The following is a 14,235-nucleotide window of genomic DNA, read 5'->3' as shown; positions in this document are numbered from 1 at the left end:
CCTTGTCTACCAGTTCATGCCCAATGTCTATCGGCCAAAGACGACCTCCAATTGTAGGATTGACATATCCTCTCTTGAAGACGGAGAATTGTGTAGTGAGAGGAGAGGCCTGTCGACAATGGGAAGAGGGGAAAAAAGTGCTGAATCCCTAATTCTCCCCAACTGTGCTAGACAGATGGCCCACCAGCCGTTGCAGTGGCCATGGAAAGATAAGGAAATCGCCTCTGCCAGAAATAAAGACCCGATTGCGCGTGGTACTGTACGAGTACTCTCAATACACCGATGGATTTGGTCGCCCCAGTCTCTCTTGAGGACTTTGCTCCGATGCGTATGTGTGAAATCAATGCCCATCAGGCTAACAAGACCATCACCCATTTAGATGAGTGAGCAGAAGCAGCCCGGAAAACAAAAGTTTCCACCCTCCACGAAACGTGTGTGTGAAAAAAAAAAAGAACCCAAATCAAAGTTGACAAAAGAAAATCCCTGATGCAAGAAGGAATAGCAGTGGTATCAGAACGCAGACGCCGTGTTTCGTGAGATGCTTGCTTCGCCATGCAATTGGAATCGATGAATAAATCGATCAAATGTGGAAATAGACATTATGCTGAATAACGCCGGAGCAGAATGATGAAAAGTTGGCAAGATCGTGAAGAGAGTCGTTACGGTCATTGAGAGGCCTGGACACACCAGTGGCGATGAAAGGCCCAGGCGCTCTTTTGACACTCCTTGCTGCAGTACTTTGTCCGACGGCAACGACGACACTTGGCAAATTGTCGTGTAAACTCCTCCCACTTGCCGCACTGGTAGTAGGCACACTGGCGAATGCCACCTCGGGTATCGTCCTTACGGCAGAGGTTTCGCATAACAACCCCAGCCCAATACTGCATGTCCGTGCTGTGGTATCGGACTGTAAACTTTTCAACCAAGGGAAAGATGTTGAAGTCGTTGGGAAGAAGGTACTCCTCCTCATCTTCCTCCTCGTTCGTGGACTCGGGCTTGACATTGTCGCCATCGAGCAGTTGCAGCTCGCTGCCAATCTTGAGCTTGGGAACAAGGTGGCTGTTTTGGAAATATGAGCGCAAGTTGCAGTACTTGGAAACGTAGGCGAGAAGCTGTAGCGACATGAGAACATCCTCCTCTCTAGGCATGGCGGCCAGCATCTGCGGGTTGGAATTGGGCAGAGATCGATCCAACAAATAACGAGGCACACCTCCGGAGTGGGTAGCAAGTGTGGGCGGAGCAGTGGGAACCACTGGTCGATTCGGAGAGAGGCCAATGGTGGGAACGGGTGTAGTGGTACCGGTCTGGATGCTACCATCAACAGGTGCGCGGTGGGTAATGTTGAACGTTCCAGCCTCGGGAACCTCGGAGACGGTGGGTGTAGTCAGCTCCAGACCAGTACCGACCAGAGTGCTGTCACCCTCGTCCATGGCAATGTCCTGGAATCCAACAGCAGGCTGCATCTCATTGTTGCCAGACATGTCTACATCCTGTGACTCGTCCGACTGGACACTCTCGGCGTTCAAATCATCTGAATCGACATTGGCATCGGCCGTGGAGTTTTGATGTCTGATGGAGGGGCGTCTACGAGTACGAGCATTGGGGCCGAGAACCGAAGCCGGTCGCACAGTCGGGGATCGAGCCTGAGGGGGCGGCAGCGGGGTCGTCGGCGAGGCTGGCTGCGATGTGTTCAAGCCAGGATGAGGAAAGACGGGAATCATGGAGGGCAGTCGATCGACATCGCGAACAGGGCGAATGAAACCATCAGCATCACCACTGGGGCCAGCACTGGCCAAGGGCTGGACGACATTACGCGCAGGAGAAGCGACAGTCTGGCGAGACTCGTGGCGGTGTCCATGGTGGTGATGGTGGTGATGGTGTCTGTGGCCGGTAAAGGTGGTTCGGTCAGGCGGCGAAGTGACTGGAAACGAGGGACCTGTCGGAGTGGCCTCGAGGTTACCGTGCTCAGCGGTGGTTGCAGTCGAGGGACCGGCAAAGCTGGCAGCTGATACATCAATCGAAGGGGGCGGAGCTTGACGACGGAAAGGACGTTGCTCGAGATCGCCGCGGCTGGTGCGATTGGTAAACGAGGTCGACTTTGAGCTATCACGATGAGAATGGCTGCGATGGCGATGGTGGTGCTCGGAAATGTGCTTTTGCTTTGCCTCCTCGGCCTTTTCTCGACACTTTTCAACCACCTTGATGTAGTTGTCGAGAATGGTGGCAATGACAGGAACCATGTCGGCCTCGACCACGCGTGTGCGAACTCCCTCGGTACCACGAACACCTATGTTGACGACGCACTGAAAGGCGAGATTCCACTTCCACATGTCCATCATATCCTTGCTTCTGCCCTGCTTGAGGATGCAGACGAGGCGCTCGATGCCTCCATCGACGGTGAGAATGTCTCGGATTCGAGCAGAAGATGTGGTCAAATACGCAAGGTGGTTTAGCGAGTTGATGAGCGGCAAGGTCGATGTGCAGTCGAGGGCTCGACGGTCGTAGAGAGCAGTGGTGATGCCCACCGATGCCTTGTTGACATTCGGGATACTGAAATTGACCTCCCTCATCTTGTCGGATGGATTTGAATGTGTTGCAAGGTAAAGGGTGTATGTAGGCTGACGATGCAGCAAAGAAAAGACCGGAGCCGGATCAGCTGAGACAAAATGTCGATGGCTGAGGGATTGCCCCGGTAGATGACTCGAGACGCACAACCAACCCACAACGCGCAAGGCTGTGAATGTGGCTCCGAGATGAATGGGGATGATCGAGTTGGGATCGTTATAGTATATAATGAAAAGTAAGAAGAAGAGAAAAAAAGGTCCACGGACCCCTGGTGTATTGCGAGTTGCTTGATTGAGATGAACGCGTTTGAGGATCAATGCGGAGTCGTTAATGCAGGCGGGCGATGGTGAGAAAATGACCCTTGGTGGATTGGGCCTCGAAGGAAAAAAACACCGTGGGAAAAAAAAAAGGTCGCAACTTTTGGATCTTTTCGAGTATGAGATGGATTGGAGCGATGATTTGGTGAAAATGTTTGTTTTGTTTTTTTTGGAATCAAGTCGGTTACGATGAATGTCTAATGCGTCGTGATGCGAAGGGGGGACAACGAGATTCGAGAGCCCAAAACAATATTTGATCGCTGATGGCAAATGTGGATGCGTAAGCAGCAGAGGCTGAATGTTTGCGACTCGTTTCGAGTTGGTAGTGGAATGACTCTTTTTGATGAGAGTAATCCAGAGATTCGCATCGGTTCGCAAAGTCGTCGTCGTTGAAATGCTGGTCGACCGTTTAAACCAAATACCTCAGACCGCCGCTTCTGAAGTAAGTCCTTTTTTGCGGGTGGAAACAGTGTACTCGAGAGACCCGGGAAGAGACAAGAAACCCGAGAAATCTCCAACTCCACGCAGGTTGTCAGTCAAAAAGACACTGCTCCATCCAAAAGCCTGGGACTGGATGCAGGAATGGGAGGAAAAAAGAAGAAGGAGAGGCTTTTTTGACGATTGAAGATGGGGGTTAGGAAGGGGGGGGAGTGAGAGATGCGGGTTATCGTCGTGGGATTTGGAGAGGTGGAAGATTGATGAGACTGGGATTGAGAGGACCAGGCTGTTGGAAATCAGAAATTCGGGCCAGGCAGTTTAGTTTGAGTACGTTGCGCGCTGGGAAAAACCGTGGTAGGTACATTTAGTAGTGCGTGCGGCGTGGGCGTGAGAGCATGGGCAGCAGGCAGGCAGCGGCTGCAGCGTAGGCAGTTGAGCAGTTAAGCAGTTTGCTCAGTGCGTGCACGCGAGAGGCCCGACAGCCCAGAAGAACCTTAATGTCGTCGGCTGGTAAGGCCTGACTACCAGCGACTAGGGTCCCCAAAGGAGGCGTGGCGTGTCTTGCCCTTCTGGCGGGTCCGAGGCGTTCTGTCAGCGTTTACTGGCTGGCTCTGGCGGGGCCGTTCCTTTTTGGCGATTGAAGCCCCCTGTTCTCTTGATTGCTGTATAACTAATGTAGAATGTCGCCCCCTTCATAAAGCTGCCAGCACTTTTCAGGAGCAATCCTTTAGCATATGGCGCTGTCCGCTTTGTTTGATAGGTACCACTCGCGGGCGGCATCGGCTACTAAAGGAACTACACTAGCTGGGCATTGTGAAATTACCCCCGATCAACATACGCAATCCCACTACAAGAAATTACTAGGAATAGACTTGTAAATGACCACAATATTGATCAATTCATTGCACGGGCCCTTGATGTTATGACGATTACCTCGGATTAAAGACTGTCGTGTCCTAGTTGTCAAGTTCCAACAATGGCAAGAGATGTCGTGCGTGGCCATGAAAATACAAGTACCTACGTTGTAGGCAGTCGGCCTGTAGCTAGAGCTGTCAATCGGCGTGCACGAGAATTCATCATCAGATGGAGGCAAAAATGCAGGCTCCTTGGCCACCCTGTGCACCACTAATCCACTGGAGGAAGAAAAAAAAAAAGTCTGTATAGCTACCTGGGTAGACGGTATTTATGACGTCTGTTGGCTTGGATACTTTTGTTGGTCTATTCAAATTTCGAGCCGCCATGCCCGATGAAAACTCATTTTTCACCATGTGCGAAAGAATCTTTGCATGCATTTGTTTGATTGAGAATCTGGGATGAAGAGACATTTTGGGAAGATGATTCCATCGTATTAGTTGCTGGTAATAATTGAGCCTCACCGTACTGTAGGTACTCGGCCGGGTAATTTATCCACCTATTTATTTCACCATGCAAGACCCAAGTAATTGAAGCTGCCCTTGTTCATTGATAAATTATAGCTTGCATTTAGCTTTTTGAGCACGGGCTGTTGAGAGATCCATTCATCATCTTCACGTGAGCACAGCAATTACTTATTCCACCATTTCGACATGTCTATAACATTTTCAACAACCTCGAAGCGGATTCTCGAGTGAACAGTCTTCTTGAACAGGCCCCCGCCACTTGGTCGGGGGACTACGGGAACCAGGTTTGTAATAGAGCCAAGCGTGCAAAGTATTTCAGGGCCTTGATTAGCTCCCCCACGGCGGATCACACGCTGGTAGAGGTTACAAGGCAGGGTAACCTCCAACTTGTAGAGTGCATTTTTAGTCTGGACAATTGGCCCTGAATATCAAGTGTGACATCTGAGTGTTGCCCATCACGGCAGGAACAATTGTTTATAGCCAGAAACCCCTCATCTCTAGCCTTTTTTTTTTTTTCCTGGTTTGGTAATAGGCCTACTACCCGAGATTCTTGTCTCGTCTGTCAATCACTTGTCCATTAACATGCCCATTACTGAGAAAAAAGCCTATTAAAAAGACCCTGAAAGTCTAAATACAAGTAACCGGCAAGGGCTTCTTCTAGCTTCAATGTTTTACAAGAGGGTCCCACACTCTTTTTTGGAACAAAAGTCAAAAACCCCGACTCAAGTCCATGCCGCAAGTGTTTCCAGAACAATAAGGAGGCGAACCCCCCAGGGAAGGGACAGGGACAAAGAATGAGCTCCGTGTGTCAGGCCAAGCCTCGAGAGCCAAGACTGAGAGCTCAAAACTTGCCCGCAAAAGGTCGATTTGGGCCTCGATTGGATCAGCGTCACAGACATGGAAACTCCTTCCAACCGGCTTTCTCGAAAGAGTCAGGTGAGAGCTCGGAGGCCAAATACTTGTGATACTTGATGTCTGGCTACATACTACAAAGTGCTAGGTAGCTGATGTGCGCTCTCCACACCACCAGGTCATTTGCCTGTGAGCCAATTCGCCAGCCTTTCTCAATCAGTAATAAAATCGCCCACATTGGGCTCCGACATTTCATCACACAGACACACACACACACATCTCATGGCATGTTGAGCGAATACATGTCGGTTTTTCACACTTGGCAGTACAACCTGCCATGACAAACCGCCACAACACCATCTTGGCCCATACCAGCAGCCCTAGAGTTTTATCCAACAGCCGTCGGACCACGAACTCAAAAGATGGAAGCTTGCCATGTTTAGTTCTTGTTGGCCGTGATTCCCAAGATATAACAAGTAGCGTTCATCATTGTAAGCGCCTTGACTTGCTGCCGGCCGTGGGCATCTTTAGCACCCCAGCCACGGGATATCAATCCGAGGCACCAAGAATGTTCGAACCCCGCCTTGCAGTATCTTGTATTGCTTTCTCAACCCATATCGGCCCAAGTGTTATAGTCCAATGGCATGCCAGATTCAAGACTCCTCACCTATCAATTGTGTCTTGATGCAACTCTAATTCGGCCCTGCATGCGTTTGTCATGTTTGTGTGTCTGCCACTCGCCACTTTGCAACCACTGCCCTTGGCCAGATCTTTGAGCTCATGTCGAAATGGATACCTCGTTCGGGAATACTCTTTGAAATGGTTCTAGGGTGACATGCACCATGGGTTTTCTTGTATACATGTAGGCAATGTCGATGTGCAATCAAGTCATTGTACCCAATGTGGTTACCTAGTCTCGGTGGTGCTTGATCTCAATTGCTTCCTTTTGTCTTGCATCTTTCCGTCTGCACATGGATGCTAATCATGGCAAGTCAAGACAAGCATATCCCATCTCGCCCGTAGCTACATGCCGATAACTCGTTGATATGGGACAAGTTGACACATGGTGTTGGTGCAAGGTACGGGCAATTTCGTCTGAACCTGGGCACTGTAAGCTATGCAATACCTCATGTACGAGCTACAGCGCCAGTTCTTTTGAAGCGCCCGCTCTGGGGTTCAGTTGGTTATTGACCGCCATGCGCGTCTCACCACTTGTAGATACCTTGGACTTGAGTAAAAGTCCGATTGTCTGGGAAAAAAACAATTCACACTAGACGTGTGTCGACGCCTACAGATACCATGACGAGATTCGAAACCAAGTAAATCAGAGGCGTGTTTTGCCGACGCGAATAGTAAATCCATCACGCGGCTAATACACCACCCCTGATGCAGCTACGGGCAACACTCACCTCCAACCTTTTTAGTCTCATTAGATCCCCAGTACCAGGTCATGACGCCAGCAAACAATGTTGGCTGGGTTTTGTTGTAAGCAGTCGAGCTTGCAAATGGTTAGATGGACGCTCAAAGACAAGGAGTAAATATCCAAATTTGGATTATACAAGCATTCCATCAAATGGGCGCGGGAGGCAGGCCGCCGCACAATCCTTGTCCAAACGTAGTAGCAATGGGTACATTTTTAGTTGCCGCCACGGCACAAGCGGGCGCTGGGCGCTTACAAGTTTGCAAGTCAAGAGGAACAAAGTCAACTTTAAGCCATTCACTTCACATGGGCACTAGGTAAAAGTGCCAACCACCTCTCTCTCTCTCTGTGCCCTCCCTGCGGACTGGCGGTCTGACTCTGGCTTGAATACAGCCGAGACGTGAAAGGAATTCCATGATTCGTGCGCCCGGAGATGGCTCAACTACCACTGACGTAGACATTTAGGTCAAGGAGAATGAGCAATGTCGTGTATTCTACTGTGTATCACCATGGTATACAAGCAGCTTGGGAAGACAACGTCCTTGCGTGCATTTCGACCCAGTCAAGTCCTTGCGTTGAAAGAATCTCAGGCCCAAGGTGTAGGCTAGGTCGCCCTCTGCTCCGGCGGGCGGCACAACCGAGCCGAACTGGGTTGACCCGGACCGCCCAAACTGCATCTCTGGGTTGCGTCTGTGCTCCCACCCCTCCGGCGGGCATGGAGATGGGACCCCCAGACAAGCAAAGATATGGGGGCTGGGTTCAAGGTCGGGTAAGCAAGTGGACAGGACAGTGGGGGTTGCCTCGAAATGTCCAAATCTTCAACTGTACAGTAGAACCAGGTAATCTAGGTCAGCGCCGTGCCGACGGGAGGCTCAAGCCGTTGTCATGATTTGGCACCACATGTTTAGTATTCATTCTCGACGCCATATCGCCGATTTCTGGGCAGGTCATGTCTATAGATTCGGCGCTTACTACGGCAAGAAAGACTATACAATGACACGACAACTCTTGATATTATTCTTTCACTCGTACCATTCCGCTCGGCCACCTCTAGACACCTGGAGAAATATGGAACTCGTTCCGCTCACGTCAGTATAAGTTAGCAAGCATAGGTAGCGTTCCTTGAAATATGTTGAAACGGGACCCGTCTCAGGATCGCAGCAACATCGGGAATATTAGGCACGTGAAGCACCACCATTCAATCCAAGCAGTATTCTTTTCCGTTGGGATTGCGGGACTCTCTCTACTGTCAATTTTATGACCGACCCGGGACCGAGCCCGATATCTGTTCGCCAAGGACGACCCCTCGCGACGTTTAATGCAAACCGCAAAGGTCCGTGATGGGAAATGCACCATGTACGACGAGTGCCGTGACTCTCTTGACCATGAACCCCCGCGTTGGATCAAAAGGCAACCCCTCCTCCCTGGTCGACGTCTAATCGGGATACCTGCTTGAGTGGAAGGGTTAACGAATTCCCGGGTAAGGAACCCTGTCGTCCTTTGCAGGTGTCTGAGGGTCAAAGGTCATTGCGTGCCTCGTCTACATTTATTTTCAAGTGACAAGGCAAGACCATCTTCTATGCCAAGAGTTTCCCAGTGCCCCCAGTTGTCGAGACTCTTTTTGGTCAAGTAGAGGTGGATGTGCTCGGATTGCATTGAGATTGGTTCTTTGTCGTGTGTTCCATGTAATCTTGAGATGTCTGATCCGGACAAGATGGGCGTTTTCCCAAGACTATTGAGATGACGAATTCAATGAATAGATGTTGGATGTTGGCGAGCTGCTATTTTGCTACATTTATCCAATGGCCACACCTTTTTCATCAAGTTAGCTAGGCCTGCTAGTTTGAGAAATGTATACTATATCCTCTCTTGAAGCTATTGGGGCGTGATCTCGATAGTCATATACTGCCAGTATAAAACGACTTGTAAACTCGAGCCTAGATTGACAAGATTCCAAAAGCTACAAGGGCAGAACAGATCTATGCAATCAGAGGGTGTGGGCAGATGATCTATACAGAGTTTACTTTTTATAATATCCCATCGTGGCCATGGTCTGGATATATCAGTCCCAGACGGCTGTTCGAATTGGCATAATCTTTATGACACGACAAACTCCATGGATATCATCTTGTCATGGTGCATCCAAGGTACCCAGCACGTACCCAACCAAGCGGTGGCCAACCTTGGAGGCTTTGACGCTCGACTCGTGGCAAAAAGTGCCCTTGCCTTGATCGTATTGCAATTAGATGGTGGGCGAACAAGGCGAACAAGTACTTGGACATCATGGCAGGTACGCAACAAACAATCTCGTTAGTGATGATATAACGACATGCCCGTGGATATTCGAGATCAGGTCATATCCCGAGAAATGCCACAGACAGGGAGAGCACTGCAGGTTGAACCAGTCATTGCAAACTTGACCCGACACAATCTGCTGACGAGCTTGTCACCAGTAATGGCTGATCAAAACGAAAGAGTTTGGTCAGCATGGATCAATGACAAGCTGCAAATATCCATGCCACACAGACGCTTGGATATATGAACACACGTTTTTGTTTTCGCATTCAAATCACGTGGAAATCCAGCACGACAATCACGAAAGAAACGCTTGACAGATACAAATGTTCCCTACAAGCACAAATCGTTGCCTCATCTAAAACGAGGACAACGGCATGAACCCGCAGGCGACCTCGCAAAACGATTGAAGAGTCGTTGAATACGAGGCCGGTTTGTTTACTATTGCTTCATTGTCCACACTTGCTCGCTGTGATGACAGTTCGAGACGGCAAGCTCTAGCATATGTTGAAGCGGAGGATTTGTGAGGTCCCACAAGTAGGATCTCGAGGGAACTTTTCAATGCGTACACACACAAAAAAAGACTCGAGAACGAGTCGTCAAAACTGTGCCCCGAGAGGCTGCAACACGATCCATCTTACCAGATGAAACGCAAAGCTGTACAGTATCAGAGACGGAACAAACCTTGGTAAAGAGACATGGCGATCGCTATATCGAGCGGTTTGCCTGTGGGATAGTTGCTGAAGACTCTGAAGCTCTTCGATTGTGTTGAAGCAGAAAGGAAAAAAAACAAAAGTCGAAATTTTGGCGTCAAATTTTAGAGGTAACGCAAGTGGATCCAAACGGGTACGCACAGTTCAGAGGACAGTGCTCCCACTCCTATAAACAGTATGTCTCGGCGCCGCACCTTGTGCATAAACATGACAACAAAATCGCAAGCATGGCATAGGCAAGGAATCACTTGAATATAATTGTTACTATGGATGGTCTGTCATGTAGAATCCATTATTGAGCCATGTCGTGTTACCAATCCTCACCATGCGTCATACAATGAGCGACTACTTGTCAGTTCGTGTCTGCAAGCTCACTTCCCACCGCAGGCTGTTTCCCTTTCCATAGCCCTCTCCAAGTCTGTTTTGCACAAGGTTGGATATGCGTGTCCGCAGTTTGCTCAATGTTCCATCGTCACATCCCCTTGGTACGCATACCTTGACATTGGCCATGCAAACACCATAGTGTACCTGCCAAAACTGAGCCTCCTCGACTCTCTTGACACTTGGTTCAGTCTCAATCTCGCTCACCACATCAGCAACGCCAATGTCCTGGTGCTTGCCAGAGGCACTAGACCGTCCGCCGTACGACATGAGCAACATGAGACCCTGGGCAATTGCAAGCCTCGTTCCGAGTCCAAACATGGAAATGGCCACCAGTCCGCAGACTGTGCTGTCCAGCCAAACGTGAATCGGAATGGAGAGGAGGGGTAGCAACAGCAAGAGGAATGCCGTTGACAAGGTCAGGAAATGGAACGGATTCGACAAGATGCTCGGCAAGCTTGCCAGATAGCTCGTACGCATGATCCTACTGATTCGTCCATGATTCTTCAAGCCATAGGCGCTGACAAGTGTTGCAATAATGGCCACCAGGCTGGTAATGTCCAAATGTCCTGGCTGTACTCGAGGTCCATGACTGTGAGGGTCCGGATGATGCGACTCATGGTCGCCCAATCCTTCCAACACGTGCTTGAGGTTGTGGCTCACCAGGTCAAAGCCGCCGAATATCAAAAAGACGCTCGTGGCAAAGCCAGCCAGTACCTCTGCTCGCTCCAAACCAAAAGGATGACGGATACTGCTCCGCTTCCAGACCTCAAAGTTGCCCAGGACATCCACAGCCACGCCAATCAGGGCGCTGCCGACATCAAAAAAGACCAGATGCGATAGAGCGGTCATGGCGAGAGAGTTGTGTGCCGATAAAAAGATGGAAACTGCCACCACCAAGTGACAACAACACCAGTACAGCCGACGCCGCTGGTCAATCGACATGGATTTCCATGCCTCCTTTAGTGTGGGTATCGGCAGGTCGCGAGGCAAGGCCAAGGGCGCTCGAGGCGGTGGTTCGAGAAAGATTTGATGTTGTGCAGATATAGAACTGTGCTTGTATCTGTGACCTCGGCGCTGGCCAACATTGGGCTTGACGGGCGATGTCGATATAACTTGCGTCTGAAAGTTGAATGGATTGGGCGCGGTTATCTCAATCGGGGGCGTGTTCTCCTTGCTAAAGGAGCCACCGAGACCTGATGAGCCATTGTACGCCATGTCCGACGAAAACGTGGGAGACAAGAGGCCTGGGCTGTGCTGGAATGTCGGCGCTACAGGAGAGAGACGGTTTGGGTCGTAGAAGAGATCTTGATGACGTTGGGGTGCGTTATCATGCCCCGAGAGTCCGTCAGGGACGTGCAAGAGCGGCGCGCTGGTATTACTCTTGTGGCTGCTTCGCTTGCCGGATCCAGGACTGTTGTCTGGTCGCTCGGGCGAGGATGGTAGCAGTTCTATGCTAGGAGAGCTGACGGTAGGTATGGGTATGGGAGGGGGACGGTGACTGCCAGGAGCCATTGGTGTGTATCGCGCTCGTCGAGGGGATCATGGAAGATCCTCCTCTTGTGGGCGAAAGAGTGGACAGGGACCACTGCGTAGTCAGTACGCCGTGTATTCGGTAGTGTAGTATCTTTAGGCTAGGATTTAGCCATTTGTCTCGCTGGACTTGTACCTGGCGCTTAGCCCAATACAGGCATTTGGCAACCTCGGAACTGCACGTTGAGCACGAATGCAGAAGGCGACCAATCGTTGTTGTCTATCCGCGGTGGAATATGTCTTGTCTGCTGTCTTGTAACAAGGTGTGGTTGCTGTCATTAAGAGAGTTTGGATGATGAGGTTGGTGATTTGAACACTGAATGTGTAAATGGTGTCTCTCCTTGAAGCACTGCTGGCTCAATGATAGCGTCAGCGGCACAAGCCAGTACCTTCTGTAAAAAATCACTGGGTTTGTCCTGCCAATTGACTTTCCGCCGACTTGTGACCCAGGCGCTGCATCAAAGCCTAGAACCAATGGCGGCAGTAGCTATTTGGGCGTGCGGCTCCCCTCCACACGGCCAGAACCTGCCTGTCGCAACGCTAAAAGCCAAACCATGTACAGGGGGTTGAGTCGCACAACTCCATCAACGTTCCATTGCTTCAAGACGTCTTCTCTTGGTCAGTCCTTGAGCCATGAATTGTTTTGATTTTTGACATTCCGCTGGCGATTCACTCTTGCCAGGAGCACTGACTAGATTCTCGCCGTGGAATCTTGGCCATCTTCCAAGGCAGCATAGGTCACAAGTACCAACCACGCTACATTAGTACTTGCAAATCACAATGGGCGCCGGACCACCTCCCTAATCCACAAATCGACAGCCAAGGTAAACCGTCATGGAGAGCACTCTAGGAACTCCACCAAGGCCAACATCCGCCGGGACTGCCAGTAGCAACAGTCCCGGAGCCGCTGGTAACTCGCCCTCACCACAACCTCTGCAAACCAGAAAGAGAAGCGGTTCCGGCGGTGGGATCCTGTCCAGGCTTCCCTTCATGCGCACCACGGAAAGCAAGTCAAACCTTAAAGAGTCGCGACACGTCGACGTTGCCGAGGACGCCCTGCACCGGTCACCGCGCGCCCTGGCACCGCCGGAAAGTAATGGCCACCAACCAGCCAAGACTCGGCGCCGGAGAGGCTCGCTGAGAAAAGTTGCGCTTCTCGGCCGCGGCATGCAGAGGGAAAGAAGGGAACTCAGGCCAATCATACCCATGGACAATACCTCGACCCACGCCGGAGCAGTAACCCCAGCCCTCGGGGTGCAGACAGGGACCGACGGCGCAGCAGCCGAGGCGGCAGAGATTGTCTCCAGCCCAGTCTCGATGGATTCTCCCGGTATTGGCTTGGGAATTTCCGACGATAATACACCACGCGCGTCTGTCGACGGGTTCATGCGCCGAAGCGATATACTTGAGCGACCGCCGCCTCGACCGGAGCCAGAACCCCAAGCCACGAGCCCGACAATATCCTACACGTCGACCGAGGACGAGGAAGATGGAATATCACTCAAGCAGTATGCTCCATCGCCATTGCGCCCCGGCTTGACTGGTCACTCTTCGGGGTCCGAATCTTATTTCAAACCTGCCCGCGCTCCCTCGCTATCTTTACAACGACGACGCTCGGTCAAGCATACCAAATCACCACTTTCTCTCTCGGGTCTGACGGCATCACCGCTCCCAGCACCTCCCGAGGAGTTTGACTATTCCGAGACGGAATGGTGGGGATGGGTTATTCTAATTGTCACATGGATCGTGTTTGTGATTGGAATGGGGAGCTGTTTCGGCGTATGGAGCTGGGCTTGGGACGTGGGCACAACCCCATATGCACCACCAGAACTTGAAGATGATCCAACCTTGCCTATAACAGGGTATTATCCAAGTTTGATGATTCTAACGTGTATCATGGCTTGGGTGTGGGTTGTCACGGCGTGGGTAGGGATGAAGTATTTCAGACATGCAAAAATTAGTGGTGATTGAGAAATGATGTAAACGAGAAAGATGACGATTGGTTGATTCTAGATACCCTAATGAATTGAATACTTGAGTGTACCATTTACTTGTGCCCGAGGTCTGTCGAGTTTGTAAGGACGTATCATGCCGAGGCATCCAGACGGGTGTACAAATTCACATCAAACACCACCGCCCGAGTTCAGAGGCGATGAAGCATCCAAGAGGTTCATATATTCATTTTATTAGTCATCTCTTTATAGAGAGTTCGGCATTGGATATTGTTTATTATGCTCTGTGTCAGGATCCGAGACTATGCACTCTCTGATGCACTCAAATCTTGCTCAGACTCGGCGGCCTGGAGAAGTAGTCAGTATTCTATAGGTCCGAACCTCTATACC

General features: G+C 50.6%; 3 protein-coding genes across 3 annotated transcripts; 1 reads left to right on the top strand and 2 right to left on the bottom strand.

Annotated features, from left to right (window-relative positions):
• Nucleotides 1-665: 665 nt before the first annotated feature.
• PFICI_12086 (uncharacterized protein) lies at nt 666-2,570 on the bottom strand (the record flags this gene model as incomplete). The annotated part of the gene is made up of 1 exon (XM_007840667.1): nt 666-2,570. One exon carries the CDS (start codon nt 2,568-2,570, stop codon nt 666-668), a length of 1,905 nt encoding a protein of 634 aa, XP_007838858.1.
• A 7,754-nt stretch (nt 2,571-10,324) lies between these two features.
• On the bottom strand, nt 10,325-11,875 carry PFICI_12085 (uncharacterized protein; the record flags this gene model as incomplete). The annotated part of the gene is made up of 1 exon (XM_007840666.1): nt 10,325-11,875. One exon carries the CDS (start codon nt 11,873-11,875, stop codon nt 10,325-10,327), a length of 1,551 nt encoding a protein of 516 aa, XP_007838857.1.
• Nucleotides 11,876-12,727: 852 nt separating this feature from the next.
• On the top strand, nt 12,728-13,864 carry PFICI_12084 (uncharacterized protein; the record flags this gene model as incomplete). The annotated part of the gene is made up of 1 exon (XM_007840665.1): nt 12,728-13,864. The coding sequence occupies one exon, from the start codon at nt 12,728-12,730 to the stop codon at nt 13,862-13,864; it is 1,137 nt and encodes a 378-aa protein (XP_007838856.1).
• Between the last annotated feature and the right edge of the window lie 371 nt (nt 13,865-14,235).

The sequence above is a fragment of the Pestalotiopsis fici genome, assembly GCF_000516985.1.
Source record: "Pestalotiopsis fici W106-1 unplaced genomic scaffold PFICI_Scf_9, whole genome shotgun sequence".
Classification (NCBI taxonomy): Eukaryota; Fungi; Ascomycota; class Sordariomycetes; order Amphisphaeriales; family Sporocadaceae; genus Pestalotiopsis; species Pestalotiopsis fici.
The sequence above is the reverse complement of the archived record's forward strand: the minus strand, read 5'-3'. Positions and strand labels throughout refer to the sequence as shown.